Here is a 19227-nt window from a genome sequence, read left to right on the forward strand (position 1 = left end):
AACCCACCTTCTGTCAGAAAAGTGGAGTATCTTCTGGTGGACTGGTAGTCACAGAAAGGCTGAGTGACAGGGTGTGTGAGATCTGGGGTTGATGGGTGACTCTGAAAGAGATCAGGTGATGATCAGTCAGAGGGAACTCGACATCGGAGAGAGCAGTGCTTTGTGATGGAGTGATAAGATGTTAGGTGTGAGAAGCTTCTCAGACTCTCAACTTCCACAGGGATGAGCACTCTTGATTAATGAGGAGATGTCCATTCCCCCTCTTTTCGCGCAGACTTAAAGTCAGTGGTTGCCAGCAATTACCTTCTGCAGGTGTATTTGTCCACTTTATCACGAAGCTCTTTGGTTTTGACTCCATAAATGATAGGGTTGAGCATGGGGGGGACAAGGAGATAGAAGTTAGCGAAGGTGACATGCACATGGGGAGCAATTCCCTGACCAAACCTCTGTGTCAGGTAGGTGAAGAGGCAGGCAGTATAAGACATCAGCATCACACAGATGTGGGATGTGCAGGTGTTAAGGGCTTTCTGGTGGGCTGTCTTGGAGGAAATTCTGAGGACAGCCCTGATGATCAGACTGTAGGACAGGGCAATGAGCGTCAGGTCCAACCCAATGACCACAAATGCTACCACCAAGCCATACATCCTGTTGACTGTGAAGTCCCCACATGACAGCTTCGCCACAGCCATGTGCTCGCAGTACGTGTGGGGGATAATGCGGTTGGCACAGAATGGGAGCCTGCTCACGAGTAGGGGCATTGGCAGAATAAAGAGAACAGCTCTTGTCAAACCCACAAGCCCTAGTTTAGCTATTCGTGCGTTGGTGAGGATGGTGGTGTATCTCAGAGGGTTACATATGGCAATGTAACGATCAAAGGCCATTGTCACAAGGACGGCTGACTGCATAACAGAAACTGCGTGAATGAAGAACATCTGGGTGAGGCAACCACCCAGAGTAATGCCTTTCAAATTGAACCATAATATACACAGTGCCTTTGGCATAACGGAGGTAGACATGCCAATGTCTGTGAGTGCCAGCATGCAGAGCAGCAGGTACATTGGCTTGTGCAGGGTCTGCTCTTTGCCTACAATAAACAGAAGCATGAAATTTCCAAACAAGCTGATAATGTAGAATGTAGAGAAAGGGATGGAAATCCACATATGGGCTACTTCCTGGCCTGGGATGCCCATTAGGATAAATGGTGAAGGTTCAGAGGGGGTGAGGTTGAAAGCTGCCATGAGATAGTTGATGCGTTGGTCGGGCTCAGAAATGTTCAAGGTGCCTGTGAAGGGAGAGAAGCAAAGCAAGGGGTTTTACACAGTTTATAAGAAATAGCACTGTAAATATTTTATAGTTATTAACAATCTAGAAAGGGGGGTGAGCAGTGAGGTGGGAACATTTACCGAAGGCACCAGATTATTGAGGTCATACTCAAGTGCAGAGAAGTTCTCAGAAGGAGCTAACCAAGCCAGGTGAATGGGCGGCATGATGGCAGAGAAACTTGGATGTCAATAACTGGAGGGAATTGGAGGGAAAAATTTGTACTCCTCAAACTTCTTATGAGGTTCTAATTTAACTATATGAATTCAGTACAGGGATCTGGGAATCACTGTACAGTAGGATGGGGAATCCTACAGAAAATACAGTGCCATGAGATCAGTCAATCTATGTTTTACCCTCCTCTGGACTCTTCTGTGTAGTACTGGGCACATTCTCACACAGGGTATTGCAGAGCCAGAGGGGTTCATGGAAGAACAACGAGAATGATCAAGGGCCTGGGGAAACTCTCATATAGAGAGAGATTGATGAGACTGGGATTGTTACCTCACAAAGGAGATGAATAAGAGGGGATATGAGAAAAGTCTATAAATTACTGATTGATAGAGAAGTTTCAGAGGGATGACTGGTAGATAACACAAGATCAAAAGAGGACAATCAGTTAAACTGAAATGTGGCAAATTCAAAACAGATAAAAAAAGAATGCTTTCTTCACTTGATGCCTAATTAGACTGAGGAACTCATTGTCGCAAGACATAATTGGGTCCATGAGCTAAGCAAGGATCAGGAAGTCTTTGGACATTTACATGGATAGTGAGACTATCCAGTTACAATAGTAACAGCTAAATAAATATTTTGGAAAGCCCATAAGCCAATGTGTTTCAGGGCACAAGCCAATCTCTAGCAGTTAGGCATTAGGGTGACAACCTACTGATAGTCAATTCATCCCCTCATCTACCCACTGCTGGGTTTCTAACACCTTCTTCTACAGCACTGGGCACTGTCACTGTCAGATGGAAGACACTGGACTAGATGGACCATAGGCCTGATCCATGATGCAATTCCTATGTTGGAAAGGATTCAAGTTTCCCCCATGGAAACAGACATTATCCTGCTGGGCTATACCTTTGTGCTCAACAGAATGGGCATGAATACCACAAAAGCTCACCAACGAAAGCTCATGCTCCAATACGTCTGTTAGTCTATAAGGTGCCACAGGACTCTTTGCTGCTTTTACTGAATAAGTAAAGAATTGAAAACCTGCCTTATAGTGCTAAGGGGAGACTTGGTCACAGTCTATAAGTACCTACATGGGGAACAAATAATTAATGTGAGCTCTTCAGTGTAGCAGAGAAAGGTCTAACACAATCCAATGGCTAGAAGTTGAAGTTAGACACATTCTGATGGGAAATAAGGTATACACTTTATAAATTAACCATGGGAACAATTTTTAAACCAAGATTGGATGTTTCTTTTCAACAATGGGTCTCAGCATCTCCAGACAACTGTATCCTTTTCAGGAGTCTGATTTGTTTTGTGTACCCCGAGTTTCACCTCACCTAAAAACTACTTGCTTACAAAATCAGACATAAGAATACCCAAGTGACACAGCACGCTATTATTGAAAAATGGCTACTTTCTAATTTTTACCATGTACTTATAAAGTAAATAAATTGGAATACAAATATTTTATTTACATTTCAGTGTATAGTATGTAGAGCAGTATAAACAAGTCTGTATGAAATTTTTATTTGTACTGACTTCGCTACTACTTTTCATGTAGCCTGTTGTAAAATTAGGCAACTATCTAGAGCAGTTGACATACCCCCCGGAAGGCCTCTCTGCACCCCTAGGAGTACGTGTACCCTTGGTGAGAACCACTGCTCTAAAAGACCTTCTCTAGTTCAAACACAAATTATTTCATGGCAGGTCTCTGGCCTGTGCTATGCAGGAGGTCAGACTACATGATTACAATGGTCCCTTCTGCCCTTGGAAACTACGAACATGTCCCCAGGAGTCAGCTGGAGGCATTTTGTCTGCATCCTCAAGCCTGAGTTTACTTAAGGCATTTTTTCTATTCGTGACAGTGGTGAATTTAGCCCTTTGGGGAAAAATTCTCATGTGACTGTGGTGCCTGGGAAATGTTACACTAGGTGGGTATTTCACGAGGCTGCGGGATCCTGTGACACACTGCATGGATGAATATTTTAGGTGAGAAATTGTATAACCTGAGCCCATAAAATCTCTGCACTGAGGAATGTATGTACAAGCGTCACCATGAATGGCTAACAGAGCTGGCTTAGAAATGGTCCCAGAGCATCCTGGGTTTAACGTCTAGGTCCCAGTGGCCCACTGTTTCAGGCATCTGCCAGTGGCTCCTGCACGTGGCAGCTGTATTTATCTACGCCCTCACACGTCCCACAGTTTCCATCTCTCATTGTATAATGTGCAAACTTCTCGGCTTGCGAGTTGTTCCGGTGTAGCAGTCCCCGAAGCTTCATGCCGCGTCTATGAGTGCAACAAGAAAAGCAGCACAGATGCCCTGGTATTTGCCATTCGTTTGTGAGCTTCTCACTGGTGAGCCACAGTCACTGATTACCCCCCAGCCAAGGGAGCAGGTGTGACAGGAGGCACCTCACCCCCTGCAGAGGAAGAGTTGTGGTGGGCATAGGGCAGCTCGGAGGTTGTGGGGGCCAGGGATGACTGGGGAGCATGAAGCAGACACTAGCATCCAGCGTGCTGTTGGAATCAGGGCACCCTGGGATGAGGAAGGAGAGTACGGACAGGGGGTCAGAGGATAATGGGAGACTGAACCATCTGAGAAGAAAAGTTCAATGGTTCTTTTCACCGGTGAGATGCCTGAAGTTATGTAGCAACAACAACAATTGGAAACAAAACTGAGTAAAGGTTGTGACACCCAGGCTGCAGCTCTGTGGCTTGTGAGGGAAGAGAGACCCTGATACCCACCCACATGCATTCAAGGCCAGGAAAGGTCCCAGCGCTGGCCTTGGACCAACAATCACACAGGAAAATTCAGTTTCAACAGTGTTGGCTGTCTGACCATGTAAACGTTGCTCCCCGCCCCCACAACACCCAGGGTTTGCTCGCCTGTCCATGTACTCCCTGCTCCCAATCCCCACACGAACCAGTGCTGCCCACCTGGCCATGTAACTCCTGTCTGCCCCACAGCCCACAGCGCTGACCACCTATCCATGTACACCCCACTCCCACAACCCCCAGCGTTTGATCACCTGTACATGAACACCTCCTGCCTACCCCACAACCCCAATTACTTCCTGTCTGTCCATGTATACCCTGCTCCCAGCCCCCACAGCCCCCAGCGTTTGCTTGCCTATCTGTGTACAGCCCCTGCCTGCCCCACAACCCCCAGCGCTCCCCACCTGCCCATGTACACCCCCTGCATGTCCCACAACACTGAACGCTGCCCACCTGTCCATTTATGTCCCCCATCTGCACAACTCACACTACTGCCACACAATGATACCACTCATCCCGGACAAAAGCCAGGTTCCAGACCCCACAGCGACAGCTCACAGAAATACGTCATCAGGCGGTTAAACTCACTGTCTGCCTGCATGGGGAGATCTGTCTCAACTGTCTTTCCAGGGGTGAAGGGAACCCCAGTGGTAGGGGCTCAGCCTGTGCAGGGAAGGAGTGAGGGACAGACCTGGTAGGAGGAAGAGAGGACGTGGAGACTAAAAAGAACCAGCAAGTGTAACTCTTCCTCAAAAGACCCAAAGTTTTATTGTATTGCAGTCTGTTAGAAAACCAGACTCCCCTTCCTGAGACTGCTTTTCCATGTTGGCAATTGCTGACATTACTAGGAGGCTGTAGTGGGGTTGCTCACGGGGGAAGGGTGGTCCATATGAGGGATGGTGTCTGAGACACACACCCCCACCCCAGGAGGCCTTATTACACCTTGTTTGTCTGTGCATTAGGCAGGATGTCCATTCCCTATTTTGACTGTATTCAGGACCCCACACCATTGTGATCTGGATACAGCATGTCCCCTCGCACATCCTCCCTACCATCACACACACACTGTGCATTCTGCGACCTCCCCTGGTGAGATTTCCATCACCGCCTGGTTTCCTCTAAGCCAGAAACATGCTTTTATTTTCATGGTTCTCGTCCTCTCCAGAACCAGAGATCCCACAGCACAGAGAGAGAAGACCCCTCTCTCTACACAAAAAATCGTTATCCTCAATGTTCTGAACCTATAGGTCTGTGAGTGTGAGATTTCAGCAAGACTCTTGTCAGTTGTTATTTTTGGTCCAAAGGAACTCACCCGTCCTTAGAGGCCACAGGACAATTTCAGTTGAAGTCACTGGCAGCTTCTGGCCGGAGTAAATCAGACCATTTATTTAGGTCCCTACATGTGTATTTAGAGTGGCTGTGTTGGAAGAGTGCCATAGATCTCAGTGGGTCCCGCTATCAAGGGCATTTTTTTGTTGTGCTCAGAAAGAGTCTGAAGGAAACTCCCAGTTTATGTGGCATTCTGGGACCAGGCATGAAAGAGGGGGATTCCAAAACACATGGGCTTTGATTTTGCTCTCAGGGAGTCCAATGTCAATCAGAGTGTCCCACTGTAGGCAGAATGTGAGAGCAGAATCTGGCCAGTGTGTGACCCATTCTTGTTGTGAACCTTCTGGTAACACATATACCTGTTGCAGAGGTTTTGGCTTCACTTCTTCAGAGGCCAGTGAATTTGCTGAATTGGAAAACGTGAGCGAAGCAGAGGAAAAAACACAAAGCCTTTCCCCCCCCCCAAAAGGAAGCTACTGAGACAGATAGAAGGACACAATAAAAGACAAGGAACTGATTATACAAATAAATATTTGTCTAAACTATTTCCAATACATTAGTAGTTCCAATTTTACCAAGTGAATCCCTTGGTGTTTCTGACAATACTTAAACAGTTCAAGTCACCGTGCTGCTGAATTCCGGCCCAGATGGTTCTTGAGTTGAACCCTGGAACCCTTCCTTCAGCACTCAGGACTAACTTTAATGCAGAAACAGGCAACTCACCACAATCCTGCTTAGCAGAGAGAAGAAATCTCCTTATGGATAGGAAGGAAGAGCCTTAAGAATGAAGGTATGAATTTCACATGTCTGACACTCGCCATGCTGGGCAGCGATTTTTATGATTCCCCTCTACAGTCCCTGCAGACTCTCAGATTGGCCAGGACTCCCAGACAATTCCCTTGGCTCCGTGAGCAGTAGGAAGAGCAGAAAATAGACCCTGGAGAACTTCAGCTTGAGAGCCTCCCTTGGGAGTGAAGAAATGATTTGCCGATACCAGGGGCTCAAGATTGTCAGGGCAAACTGAGTCTTATAGTCTGTTGTTCAGGCTAGCAGTTGACATTGTTGTTTTTTCCCCTGTGTGTAATGTACATTAATCTGCACTGTGTGTGGGAAATGCTGCCACAAGATATGGGACCAAAACCCATTTCAATTGATCGTAGCAGCATACCGCTGCATACTGTCCATGCAGTTGTAATATACAGTGCATTACTTGCTGCAAAGTCAATGCCACACTGTGAAGGCAAAATGAAGTGAACTTGAAATGAAGTAAGCCATAGGGCATGGAAAAGGCTTTCTTCTCCCAGGATTCTGGTATCAAAGCTATTTGCCAGTATCTGTCTGTGAGGTCTACAGTGGATATATATCTGGAAGCTCAAACTCTTCTAATATTTCATCTCCTCTCTGCATCGGGTAATCATCAAATTTTAATATTGTGTGGATCTTTCAGAAATCAATGCAGAAAAGGGGTTGTGCTATCCTGTGTGAGAACTAGTACAATGGGACTGCTCCACTCACTGTGGTGTTTTACCATGCTGGGGTGGGAACACGGGTAAAGGAATCAAACAATTGCTATATACTGATCTTTTGTTCTGGATACAGTCTCTTCCCCATGTGTGCATCACAGGTCCTATTGCCCTAATTTGGGCTCTGGAAGGTATGAGTGTGACGAGTTATCAGCCCCGGGGTTCAGTCTGGGATCCCTGGAAACTGCTATGCCTGTCTAACCGCCCAGCTCGGCTGGCCCTTTTTCACACTGCTCTGCTGGTGATTAAGCCTCTCCAGGCCCTGTTATCACCTAGCACAACAGCAGATGGCGCCACACACCCAAACTGAGCTACCCGAGGGCTTACTTAAGCCACCCAAGTACAAACAGCAGACAGCGGGTGTTAGAGGGTTTTCTCTTCACTCTCTCCCTTTCTCTGTCTGAATCTACCAGAGCCATGGCTTAGGATGTGCGTGGCTGTAATAATCAAGTGTGTGGCACTTGATGGACTGTTGTGCAGGTGGCAACTTACAGGGAACACTGACCCCATCCTGGGGGCCATGATCCTGTTTAGCAGCCCTTGGTGATACAGTTTGTGCCCATGCGTTTGATTGCAGAACGCTGTGTGTGGATTGCTCTCTCAGACACAAATCCCTGAAGACTTTAAATGTACCTGCTGTGAAGACGGTTAGTAGCAACATTTCCAGGCCTTGTCACACGTCAGTCTGCTCCGTGGCATCAGTGTGCTTGGTGGCTTCACATTTTTGGAAGGAAACTCTTTGTTCGGTGTCATCTTCCTGGATTGATTGATGGCTGTTTGGGCCAGTGCCAGGGAAAGTCTGATGAGGTCTTGTGACTTCATGGTTTTACCCTGCAGGTTAGGGTGGGGTTCTGCACTGAGGGGCTTTGGTTAAGAGACTAGGAGACCCACTCCATAAAACACATACTGTTTACTGACTGATACTGTAGAATACATACACAATAGTAAAAACATGCTCTGTATGGGTTACCGTAATCCTAACTCTGTTCTTGCTACCAGGGCCTTCTGGATCACAAGGCCAGGGGTCCCTTGTTTGCTGTCCTTCAGTGTCTGAGGAACAAACCAACTCCCCTCTGTCCTGCCCTCTATGCTCCGAGGCCAACCGCCCCCTGTGCATGTACAAACTTCAAAATAAACCCATTTCTAGACAAACTTTTCCCATTTTCCCACCAACAAACAATGGTAACCACCTACTAATCATAGCCATTGTCTATGAACTCTGTGCATGGCAGGGCCGCACTGTCTCACTAGCTATGGTCTCTGCCCATGGTACAAGGGCACAGTTATCTTACTCTAGAATGGGGCCACGGATGTGGGAGAAGCACTGTTGTGCTCCCAGTCCTGGTACCCATTGTCCAGAAGGACTCAGACTGACACCAGCTAGGACCCACATCTGGTGAGAGGCCCTCTGTCTCTAGAGCAGGGATTTGAGGGTGGGGCAGTAAGGCCTGGAAGAGGAGATCTCCACTATTGGCAGCTTCCAGGTCCAGGTAGAAGATCAGCAGCTCCAAGATCTGTTCTAGCGAGCAGGGATTAACCTCATTCACTTCACACACCTGGTCTGAGAGACCCAGGTGTCCCAGCCACACTGCCTTCAGTGAAACAATCAGACCAAATGCAGCTCACCTAGGTCCCTTCACCTCCAAGTGCAAGACCCACAGTTACTTCTCACGCTCCCCTGGGACTCTCCCATGTGGATTCTCTGACATCTAGACCGGGGCACCATTTCGAACAGGAGGTGTGCTCCCAGGCGGAGCTCTTAATTCCACAACCTTAGTGTGGAATGTGAGTTCTGCACAGCGGTGCTTCTCCTAGCTTGTGTCCCCGGAGCAGGGAGTCAGTGTTTTGTTTACGAACTGAGGCAGGGTGATTAAGGTAAAAAAGGGCTGGGAATTAAATTAATGATCTGGAAGTCCTTAGGTCAGCCTGTAAAACAGGAATCCTTCTGCAGGAGGTGGAGGATGTTGGTGAGAGAATGCTCTGAAGTCAGAAGAAGAAACAGAACCAAGGCCTCTGAGCCAAGGTTACATTTAAAAAGAGGGAGACATGAGGGAAAAGAAGGGGCCAAAGCCCAGAGAAGGGCTAGCACTGGTATAGAAAAGTTCCCCCTGTACCTGTGGTACTTATTTGGCCCTATCGCCATAGTATCTGAACACCTCACAATGTGTAACCTAGTTACTCTCATAGCCCCTCGGAGAGTTAGATCAGTGCTGTTTTCCCCATTGTACAGATGGGGCACTGTGGCACAGAGAGATTAGCAGCCAGATTTTCAAAAGCATTTACGCACCTAGTGGGGTTTTCAAAAGCGCCTAGGAGGTTGGGTGCTTTGTAAATCCCACTAGATGCCTAACTGCATCTTTGGGTGCCTAAAAACCCTTGAAATTCTGTCCAAAGGCAATGGCCTGAGGTCATAGAGGAGGTCCATGTAGGACATAGAACTCAGGGCTAGCTCCCTATCCATTGGACTAGCCTATCTCTCTTCTGCATGCTCCAAAAAGAGGACTCTGACAGATGGCGGCAAAATCAAGAAGGCAAGTTCTCTGAGACTCCAGCAAGTGATCCCACCATGCAATTGGGAAGGATGTCACGGTTGGCAGGATAAAAAGCAGCAGAAAGGTCAGAAAACATGAAGAAAGAGAGAAAAGGAGAGTCAGATGAGATGAAATCTCTTAACCCCCAAGAGATGGCAGGTTCTGCCGCAGGCTGGGTTGTAGAGAAATGGCTGCTGTGACGTTTTAGATTTTAACTGAAAACCATTTTATTTTGTTGTTTTTTGTTGTGAATTCAAGAAAAGGAAGGGATGAGAAAGTGTTGTATGAGTATCAGATGTGTTTATGCCTCAAATTATTAGGGTTTCCACTGCATTCAGGCCAATTCCATAATAAAGAACAGAAATTGCACCCACAGAATCCATAAAATTAATTATTGTCATTATTTATATTATTCACTGGGTGCCATCTGCATGGTCAGCACTATTCAGAATATGCCAGAAAATGTTGTCCCTGAGCCAATGTGTATAAGATGTATAGTCCTGGATAAGATGGCTCCTATATTTAAGTATGAAATATATCGTTACTGAGCACGTTATCACTTGTACACTTTGATGTTAATATCTATGAACGGAGGCACTGATGAGAATAGAAGTTTTACTTGATTAAGGACTATAAGGTCTGATCCTGCAACTTTCTTTCAAGAGGAAGAGGTACCCGGAGCCAGGGGCGGCTCCAGGGTTTTGGCCGTCCCAAGCAGCCAAAAAAAAAAAAAAAATAGCCGCGATCGTGATCTGCGGCAGCAATTCGGCGGAAGGTCCCTTCGCTCCCTGGGGGTCAGGGACATGGGCTAGGAGCTGCTTCTGGGCCCCTGACCCCCAGATCGGTGGAGGGTCTGCTGCTCACCACAGCTTCCTGGGCTCTTGGGCTGCTCTTACCCGGCCTGGCTGGAGACGTAACCTTGGAGTGAAGAGGAGAGGCAGGATCTGGGCTTGTGGTGAATGGTGGATTTCCCAGGCCCCTCCACTCTCAAATGTGTGAGGACCATGGTCCCTTCTCTGCCTCCCTCCCCGATCTGGTGCTCGTGCCCAAGACTCCAGCCTGTGCTGAGTTGATACCACAGGTCAGACACCTATCCTGGCAGTGGCCGCATGCCCTCAGGCTCTAAGTGGCAGGACCCTTCTCCCCAGCAGCTGCCATCCCATTGGGTTCTTGTCCCCCCTTCTGAGTTCAGCCTTCAAAGCCCTCCGTCGAGCAACATCTCCCTGCGCTGGGCCCTCTGCATTGCTCTTCCCAGCTGCTCTTTGTTCTCGGCTGCCGTGTTACTTGTGCCATGGCCGGCATCCACTATCCTGGCTCTGGCCCCACAGCTCCCTGCTATGGATTTGCCCTGGCTCCCGCATTGCCCCAACTCCTGGCTCTGGTCTGCTCCTGCCCCCCTCCTCTGCCTTCTTCCTCAGTGCTGCTGCTTTGCCTCCGGCCCAGCTCTGCCCTCTAGGCTCTTTTAATGGACCTTCTGGTCTGGGGTTGCCAGATTTCTACTGCATTCATAGCCCAATATCACTTAAAAACTAACCTAAAAGTAGCCCGATCCTTCTTTAAACATGTTTTTTATTAACACATTGGTGTATACAGCAAGTAACAAGTGAACATTTTTGTTAGATATCTGGTACAAATTAGATATTTATTTTTAAAAAAAGCTACAAGGCACAACAGAAGTTTGCCCACATTAGGAACAAAGCTATGAGATGAAAATCAAATTCACCCCCCCTCCACCCCTCTTACTGGTGCTTGTATCCTGATTGAGGAATGGTAAATGGTTTAAAAAAAAAAAAAACCAGAATGACGGTGATAAAATATCCGCAAAGGAAACCAAAATGTATGTAGTACAAAAACTATAGTAAAATGAATATGGTATTTATTTCTAATGGCATTCAATGATGGCAGTCAATCTCCATATGTTGTGCTGAATTAGTATGTTACTGTTAGTATCTGAAATGCAACATTTCATTCTCACTGTCTTTGTTGGAAGTAGAAGGCTTCTGGTGCTGGTCATACATCAGCAGAGACCAGTGCAATCGTTTCTTTTGTTTGTGCAAACTATTCACAAGAGAATTTGTGTCGTTGCATATAGGCCCTAACATGAAGAATGTTTTCTAAAAGTTCTCTTGCATCTTATTGTGCAGTTTTGTTTTTATTAAGTTCACCTGAGAAACAGTCTTTGAACTGCAGTGTTGCAAAAAGGTAGGGACAGCAATGAAAGAGTAAACAACCCAAATTCAATAAAGTCTTTGTTCCCAGCGGGATCCATGTGTTTGACAACTTCAATCCAAAACTGCTCAACTTGGTTGTCCTGAGCATGAGGCCAGTCAATCATAGGCAAAACTCTCCACTGCTACTCCAATTGTCCAAGGTAGTCACAAACCAATGTCAAAAAAGAGGTATTAGCCAATTTAGTTCGTGGAGGGCTGAGTGCAGGAGAAGTATTTAGTACGTTAACTGATTCAGTCACCCGGATGTTTGGTGATAATCCCTGTTTCACCTGTTTCACCGACTCCAACATGAAATTTCGATACCTACTCTTGATGTCTTTGACAATGGAAACGGTTAGTGTGTGTTTTGAAAGCTCCAGCTGAAAACAACTCTAAAATCGACTGTGCAAAGTGGTAAGTAATGTGACTCAAAGGTGATATCATAGTTTAACACATCAGTCCGGTTCTCAAAAATAAATTCTCAGCAACAAGCTCTAGCCACAATTATTCACACATTCCAACTGAAACATTTGGTTTCTGCTCCAGGATTAAAGAAGAATTAAAAGGAGAAAAATAAGGTAAATTTTGTTCACCGGATTGCTGTTCAGCACTGTAATTTCTTATTTTGCCTTTGGCTATGTAAAAGTGTAGCTTCTGTTTGTCAAACTGATTAAGAACCCTGTTCACACAGGAACTAATGGAAACCCATCTTCCTTCAGAAACGTGCAATATCTTCTGGTGGACTGGTAGTCACAGAAAGGCCGAGTGACAGGGTGTGTGGGGTTGGGGACTGATGGGTGACACTGAAAGAGATCAGGTGATGGTCAGAGAGAGGGAACTTGGTGATGCAGAGATAAGACATTAGGTGTGAGGAGCTTCTCAGCTTCTAAACTTCCTCAATGCTGACTGGGACAGAGCACCCTTGATTAATGAGGAGATATCCTTTCCCCCTCTTGTTGCACAGTTTTAAAGTCAGTGGCCTCTGGTGATCACCTTCTGCAGGTGTATTTGCTCACTTTATCACGAAGCTCTTTCGATTTGACACCATAAATGATAGGGTTGAGCATGGGGGGGACAAGGAGATAGAAGTTAGCGAAGGTGACATGTACATGGGAAGCAATTCCTTGACCAAACCTCTGTGTCAGGTAGGAGAAGAGGGAGGGAGTGTAAGACATCAGCATCACACAGATGTGGGCTGTGCAGGTGTTAAGAGCTTTCTGGTGGGCTTCCTTGGAGGAGATTCTGAGGATGGCTGTGATGATCAGAACATAGGACAGGGCAATGAGTGCCAGGTCTGACCCGTTGACTACAATTGCTATCACCAAGCCATACGTCCTGTTGACTGTGATGTCCCCACATGACATCTTCACCACAGCCATGTGCTCGCAGTACGTGTGGGGGATAATGCGGTTGGCACAGAATGGGTGCCTGCTCAGGAGCAGGGGCAGGGGCAGAATGAAGAGAACAGCTCTCATCAAACCCACTAGCCCTAGCTTAGCTACTCGTGCATTGGTGAGGATCGTGCCATATCTCAGAGGGTTACATATGGCAACATAACGATCGAAGGCCATTGTCACGAGGACAGCTGACTGCATAACTGAAACTGTGTGAATGAAGAACATCTGGGTGAGGCAGCCACTCACAGTAATGCCTTTCAAATTGAACCAAAATATACACAGTGCCATCGGCACGAGGCAGGTAGACATGCCAATGTCTGTGAGCGCCAGCATGCAGAGCAGCAGGTACATCGGCTTGTGCAGGGTCTGGTCTTTGCCTACAACAAACAGAAGCATGAAATTTCCAAACAGGCCGATAATGTAGAATGTAAAGAAAGGGATGGAAATCCAGAGATGGGCAGCTTCCAGGCCAGGGATGCCTATTAGGATAAATGGTGAAGGTTCAGAGAGAGTGAGGTTGAAAGCTGCCATGCGGTGTTTGATACGTCAATCGTGCTCAGAAATGCTTAAGGTGCCTGTGAAGGAAGAGAAACACAGGAAGGGGGGGTTACACAGTTTATAAGAATTAGCACAGTAAATATGTTATAGGGATTTAGAAAGTGGTGTGTGCAGTGAGGTGGGAACATTTACAGATGGCACCAGATTACTTAGGTCATAGTCAAGTCCAAAGACGTCCTCAGAAGGCGCTACCCAAGCCAGATAAATGGGCGGCATGACGGCATATAAACTTGGATGTCAATATCTGCAACGTGTATGCCATTGGATGGAAAATATTGAACTCCTCAAACATCTTACGAGGTTCTAAATTTGACTATATGAATTCAGTACAGGAACCTGGGTGTCATTGTACACAGCTTTGGGAAGCACTACTCACAGTGCAAGCAAAGCAGAAACTAAGTATAACATTGGGATCCAGGAGGAGTTGGCTGAGGAATCATACAGAAAATACAGTGCCATGAGATCAGTCCGTCATTTTTTCACCCTCCTCTGGACTCCTCTGTGTAGTCCTGCGTTCCCGTCTCACAGGGGATATTGCAGATCTAGATGGGCTCATGGAAGTGCAACGAGAATGATCAAGTGACTGGGGAAACTCTCATAGGGAGAGAGGTTGAAAAGACTGGGATCATTACCTTACAATGGAGATGAATAAGAGTGGACATGAGAAAAGTCTTTAAATGACTGACTAGTAGAGCGGTTTCAGAGGTATGACTGGTAGAGTGTAGATGGAGATCATGGTTTCCCTGTCTGATAACACAAGATCAAGAGGACATTCAATTAAACTGAGACGTGGCAAATTCAAAACAGATCAATACAATGGTTTCTCCACTCAATGCCTAAATAGATTGTGGAACTCACTGTCACAAGACATAGTTGGGGCCATGCAAGGATCAGGAAGTGTTTGGACATTTACATAGATACTGAGCCTATCCAGTTACAATATTTACAGCAAAATAAATATTTTGGAAAGCCTATATGCCAATGTGTTTCAGGGACAAGCCAATCTCTAACTGTTAGGCATTAGGGTGACAACCTCATGATGGGTAGGTCATCCCCTCATCTACCCACTGCTGGGTTTCTTACACCTTGTACTGCAGCACCTAGGGCTCTCACTGTCAGAAAGAGGACACTGGACTAGATGTACTGTAGATATGATCCACGATGCAGTTCCTGTGTTGGAAGGGACCAAAGTTTCCCTAATGGAAACAGACATTATCATGCTGGGTTATAACTTTGTACTCAAGAGAATGGGCACTAGGAGACAAGGGTTGTGGTATTTCGGGCTATAGGTTACAGGTGGTATTTGACAAGTTTAAGCAGAGACATTTGTCAGAAACTCCGGTGCTTACCCTTCTCATGCCTGAATACTGATGAAGTTTGCAGATGACACAAAACATAGGGGATGGTAAATAATGAAGAGGAAAGTTCACTGATTCAGAGCAATCTGGGTTGATTGGCAAACTGGGTCGAAGCACCCAGTATGTGTTCTAATGTTAGATAGCTACATCTAGGAACAAAGAATGTAGGCAATGCTCACACGATGGGGGGATATCGTGGGAAGCACACTGACTCTGAACTAGATTTGGGGGCAGGAATGGATAATTTGCTAAACATGAACTCCCAGTGTGACCATGTGGCCAAAACAGCCTGAGATGATAACCAGGGGAATCTGAAGGAGAGGTAGAGAAGTTATTTTACCTGTATATTTGGCACTGGAGTGAAAGCTGCTGGAATCCTGTGTCCAGTTCTGGTGCCCATGGTTAAAGATGGATGTTGATACACTGAAGAGAGTTCAGAGAAGAATCACAAGAATTAATAAAAGATTAGAAAACCTGCCGTATAGTGATAGACTCAGAGATCTCAATCTGTGTAGTTTAAAAAAAATGGTTAAGGGGTGACTTCATAACAGTCTGGAACTACTGACATGGGTACATGAAGAGCACAAAGGTCTTTGTATTTAGGGCTACAGGTCTGCACCTCCGTTACTTCCCCTCTTGATTTGGTGAGACACTTTCTTGCAGCTTTGTCTGAGAGATAACGATGCTGGTCTCTATCGTGGGAAGCACAATGACTCTGAACAAGATTTGGGAGTGTGAAGGGATAACTAGGTAACCATTAGACTCCCAGTGTTACCATGTGGCCAAAATCGCTAATGTCATCTTGGGGTGATAACCAGGGGAATCTCAAGTAGGAGCAGAGAGATTATTTTACCTCTATTTGGTGCTAGTGAACCTACTACTGGAATCCTGTATCCATTCTTGGTGTCCATACTTCAAGAAGGAGAGTTCAGAGCCGAGCCGCAAGAATAAGTAGAGAATTAAAAACCTGTCTTTTAGTGTTACGGGGAGACTTTGTCACAGTCTCTAAATACCTACATAGGGAACAAATATTTAATGTGAGCTCTTCAGTTGCTTACGGGTACATAGAATCGTAGAATATCAAGGTTGGAAGGGACCTCAGGAGGACATCTAAGCAGGACCAATCCCCAACTAAAAGCACCCCAGCCAGGGTTTTGTCAAGCCTGACTTTAAAAACCTCTAATGAAGGAGATTTCACTACCTCCCTAGGTAACCCATTCCAGTGCTTCACCACCCTCCTAGTGAAAAAGTTTTTCCTAATATCCAACCTAAACCTCCCACACTTCAACTTGAGACCATTACTCCTTGTTCTGTCATCTGCTACCACTGAGAACAGTCTAGATCCATCCTCTTTGGAACCCCCTTTCAGGTAGTTGAAAGCAGCTATCAAATCCCCCTTCATTCTTCTCTTCTGCAGACTCAATAATCGCAGTCCCCTCAGCCTTTCCTCATAAGTCATGTGCTTAAGCCCCCAAATCATTTTTGTTGCCCTCTGCTGGACTCTTACCAATTTTTCCACATCCTTCCTGTAGTGTGGGGCCCAAAACTGGACACAGTACTCCAGATGATGCCTCATCAATGCCGAATAGAGGGGAATGAACACGTCCCTCAGTCTGCTGGCAATGCTCCTACTTATACAGCCCAAAATGCCATTAGCCTTCTTGGCAACAAGGGCACACCATTGACTCATATTCAGCTTCTCGTCCACTGTAACCCCTAGATTCTTTTCTGCAGAACTGCTTCCTAGCCATTCAGTCCCTAGTCTGTAGCAGTGCATGGGATTCTTCCATCCTAAGTGTAGGACTCTGCTCTTGTCCTTCCTGAACCTCATCAGATTTCTTTTGGCCCAATCTTCTAATTTATCTAGGACATGTACCCTTGTTGAGAACCACTGCTCTAAAAGATCTTCTCTAGTTCCAATGCAAATTAATTCAGGGCAGGTCTCTGGCCTGTGCGATGCGGGAGGTCAGACTACATGATCACAATGGTCCCTTCTGGCCTTGGAATCTACAAACATGTCAGCTGGAGGCATTTTCCCCGCCCCCGCAAGCCTGAGCTTAGTGAAGGTATTTTTTTATATTCTTGACCGTGGTGAATATAACCCTATGGGGAGAAATTCTCATGTGACTGTGATGCCTGACAAATGTTACACTAGGTGTGTATTTCACGAGGCGGAGGGATTCCGTGATACACTGCATGGACGAATGTTTTAGATGAGAAAAAGAAAACCTGAGCCCATAAAATCTCTGCACTGAAGAATGTACATACAAGCATCACTGTGAATGGCTAACAGAGCTGGCTTAGAAATGGCTACCAGAGCGCCCTGTGCTGAACAGTGGGTCCCAGTGGTCCACTGTTTCAGGCATCTTCCTGTGGCTCTTGCACATGGCAGCTGTATTTATCTAGGCCCTCACATGTCCCAGAGTTTCCAACTCTCCTTATAGAATGCGCAAACTTCTTCGCTTGCGAGTTGTTCCTGTGTAGCAGTCCCCGAAGCTTCATGTGGTGTCTATGGATGCTACAAGAAAAGCAACACAGGTGCCCTGGTATTTGCCACTCGTGTGTGAGATTCTCACTGGTGGTGTTCTGGGACCAGGCATGAAAGAGGGGGATTCCCAAACACATAGGCCTTGATTTTGCTCTCAGGGAGGCCAGCGTCAATCGGAGTGACCCACGGTAGGCAGAATGTGAGAGCAGCATCTGGCCAGCGTGTGACCCATTCTTGTTGTGAACCCTCTGGTAACAGATATCTGCTGCAGAGGTTCTGGCTTCACTTCTTAAGATGCCAGTGAATTTGCTGAATTGGAAAACTTGAGCGAACCAGAGGAAAAACCACACTGCCCTAAAAAAGGAAGCTACTGAGACAGATAGAAGGACACAGTAAAAGACAAGATACTGATCTTAAAAACAAATATTTGTCTAAACTATTTCCAATACATTTGTAGTTCCAATTTTACCAAGTGAATCCCTTGGTGTTTCTGATAATACTAAATAGTTTAAGTTGCCGTGCTGCTGTATTCCTGCCCAGATGATTCTTGACTTGAACCCTGGAACCCTTCCTGAGCCCTCAGCACTAACTTTAATGCAGAAACAGATAACTCACCGAAATCCCACTCAGCAGAGAGAGGAAATCTCCTTACTTTGACAGGAAGATTGAGCCCTGAGAATCAGTGTATGAATCTCCTGTCTGACACTCAGAGAGCTGGACAGCAACCTTTATGATTCTCCTGTACAGTCCCTGCGGACTCTCCGGTTGGCCAGGACTCCCAGATAATTTCTTTGGCTCTGTGAGCAGTGGGAAGAGCAGGAAATAGACCCTGGAGAACTTTGGCTTGAGAGCCTCACCTGGGACCAAAGAAAATATTCACCAATACCAGAGGCTCATATTGTCAGGGCAAAGTGAGTTTTGCAGACTGTTCAATCTAGCAGTTGACAATAGGTTTCTTTTGTGTGTGTACTGTACTGCTATCTGCACTATGTGTGGGAACGCTGCCACAACATAGAAGATCAAAAGCCATTTTTCAATTTATTGTAGCAGCGTACTGCTGCATATCATCCATGTTGTCGTAATATCCAGTCCATTAGGCTCTGAAAGGTCAGTGCAACGATGTGGAGGAAAAATTACGTGATCTTGAATTGATGCAAGCTGTAGGGTGTGGAAAAGGCTTTCCCAGGATTCTGATATCAAAGCTATTTGCCAGTATCCCTTTGTGAGGTCTGAAGTGAATATACATCTGGGAGTTCAAACTATTCTAATATTTCAGCTACTCTCTGAATCGTGTAATCATCAAATTTCAATACTGCGTTGATCTTTCAGAAATCGATGCAGAAACGGGTTGCGTAGTTCTGCGTCAGAACTAGTACCGTGGGGTTTCTCCACTCACTTTGTGATTCCTTTACCACTCCCAGGGCCAAAATGACCTGGAGTTCATCTCACGTGATATCCCACATTTTATGAGCGAATAGCTTTGGAGTTTCCCTAATCTGTTGTCCTAGGGCCATGTCACTCTAGTGGTATTTTAGGTAGTTGTGCCCTGCTGGAGCAA

At 46.1% G+C, this 19227-nt stretch overlaps 2 protein-coding genes across 2 annotated transcripts; both read right to left on the minus strand.

Moving 5' to 3' along the window:
• Window positions 1-299: 299 nt before the first annotated feature.
• Window positions 300-1238, minus strand: LOC117872490 (putative olfactory receptor 52P1). The gene has a single exon (XM_034760985.1). It carries the CDS (start codon window positions 1236-1238, stop codon window positions 300-302), a length of 939 nt encoding a protein of 312 aa, XP_034616876.1.
• Window positions 1239-12857: 11619 nt separating this feature from the next.
• Window positions 12858-13796, minus strand: LOC117884236 (olfactory receptor 52E2-like). Its single transcript, XM_034784507.1, has one exon. The coding sequence runs from the start codon at window positions 13794-13796 to the stop codon at window positions 12858-12860; it is 939 nt and encodes a 312-aa protein (XP_034640398.1).
• Between the last annotated feature and the right edge of the window lie 5431 nt (window positions 13797-19227).

Source organism: Trachemys scripta, chromosome 1 (assembly GCF_013100865.1).
Source record: "Trachemys scripta elegans isolate TJP31775 chromosome 1, CAS_Tse_1.0, whole genome shotgun sequence".
NCBI classification, from domain to species: domain Eukaryota; kingdom Metazoa; phylum Chordata; order Testudines; family Emydidae; genus Trachemys; species Trachemys scripta.

Bases quoted from the DNA above. Each gene is read 5' to 3' on its own strand.
- LOC117872490 (XM_034760985.1), bottom strand. From the start codon at position 1,238: ATGGCAGCTTTCAACCTCACCCCCTCTGAACCTTCACCATTTATCCTA.
- LOC117884236 (XM_034784507.1), bottom strand. From the start codon at position 13,796: ATGGCAGCTTTCAACCTCACTCTCTCTGAACCTTCACCATTTATCCTA.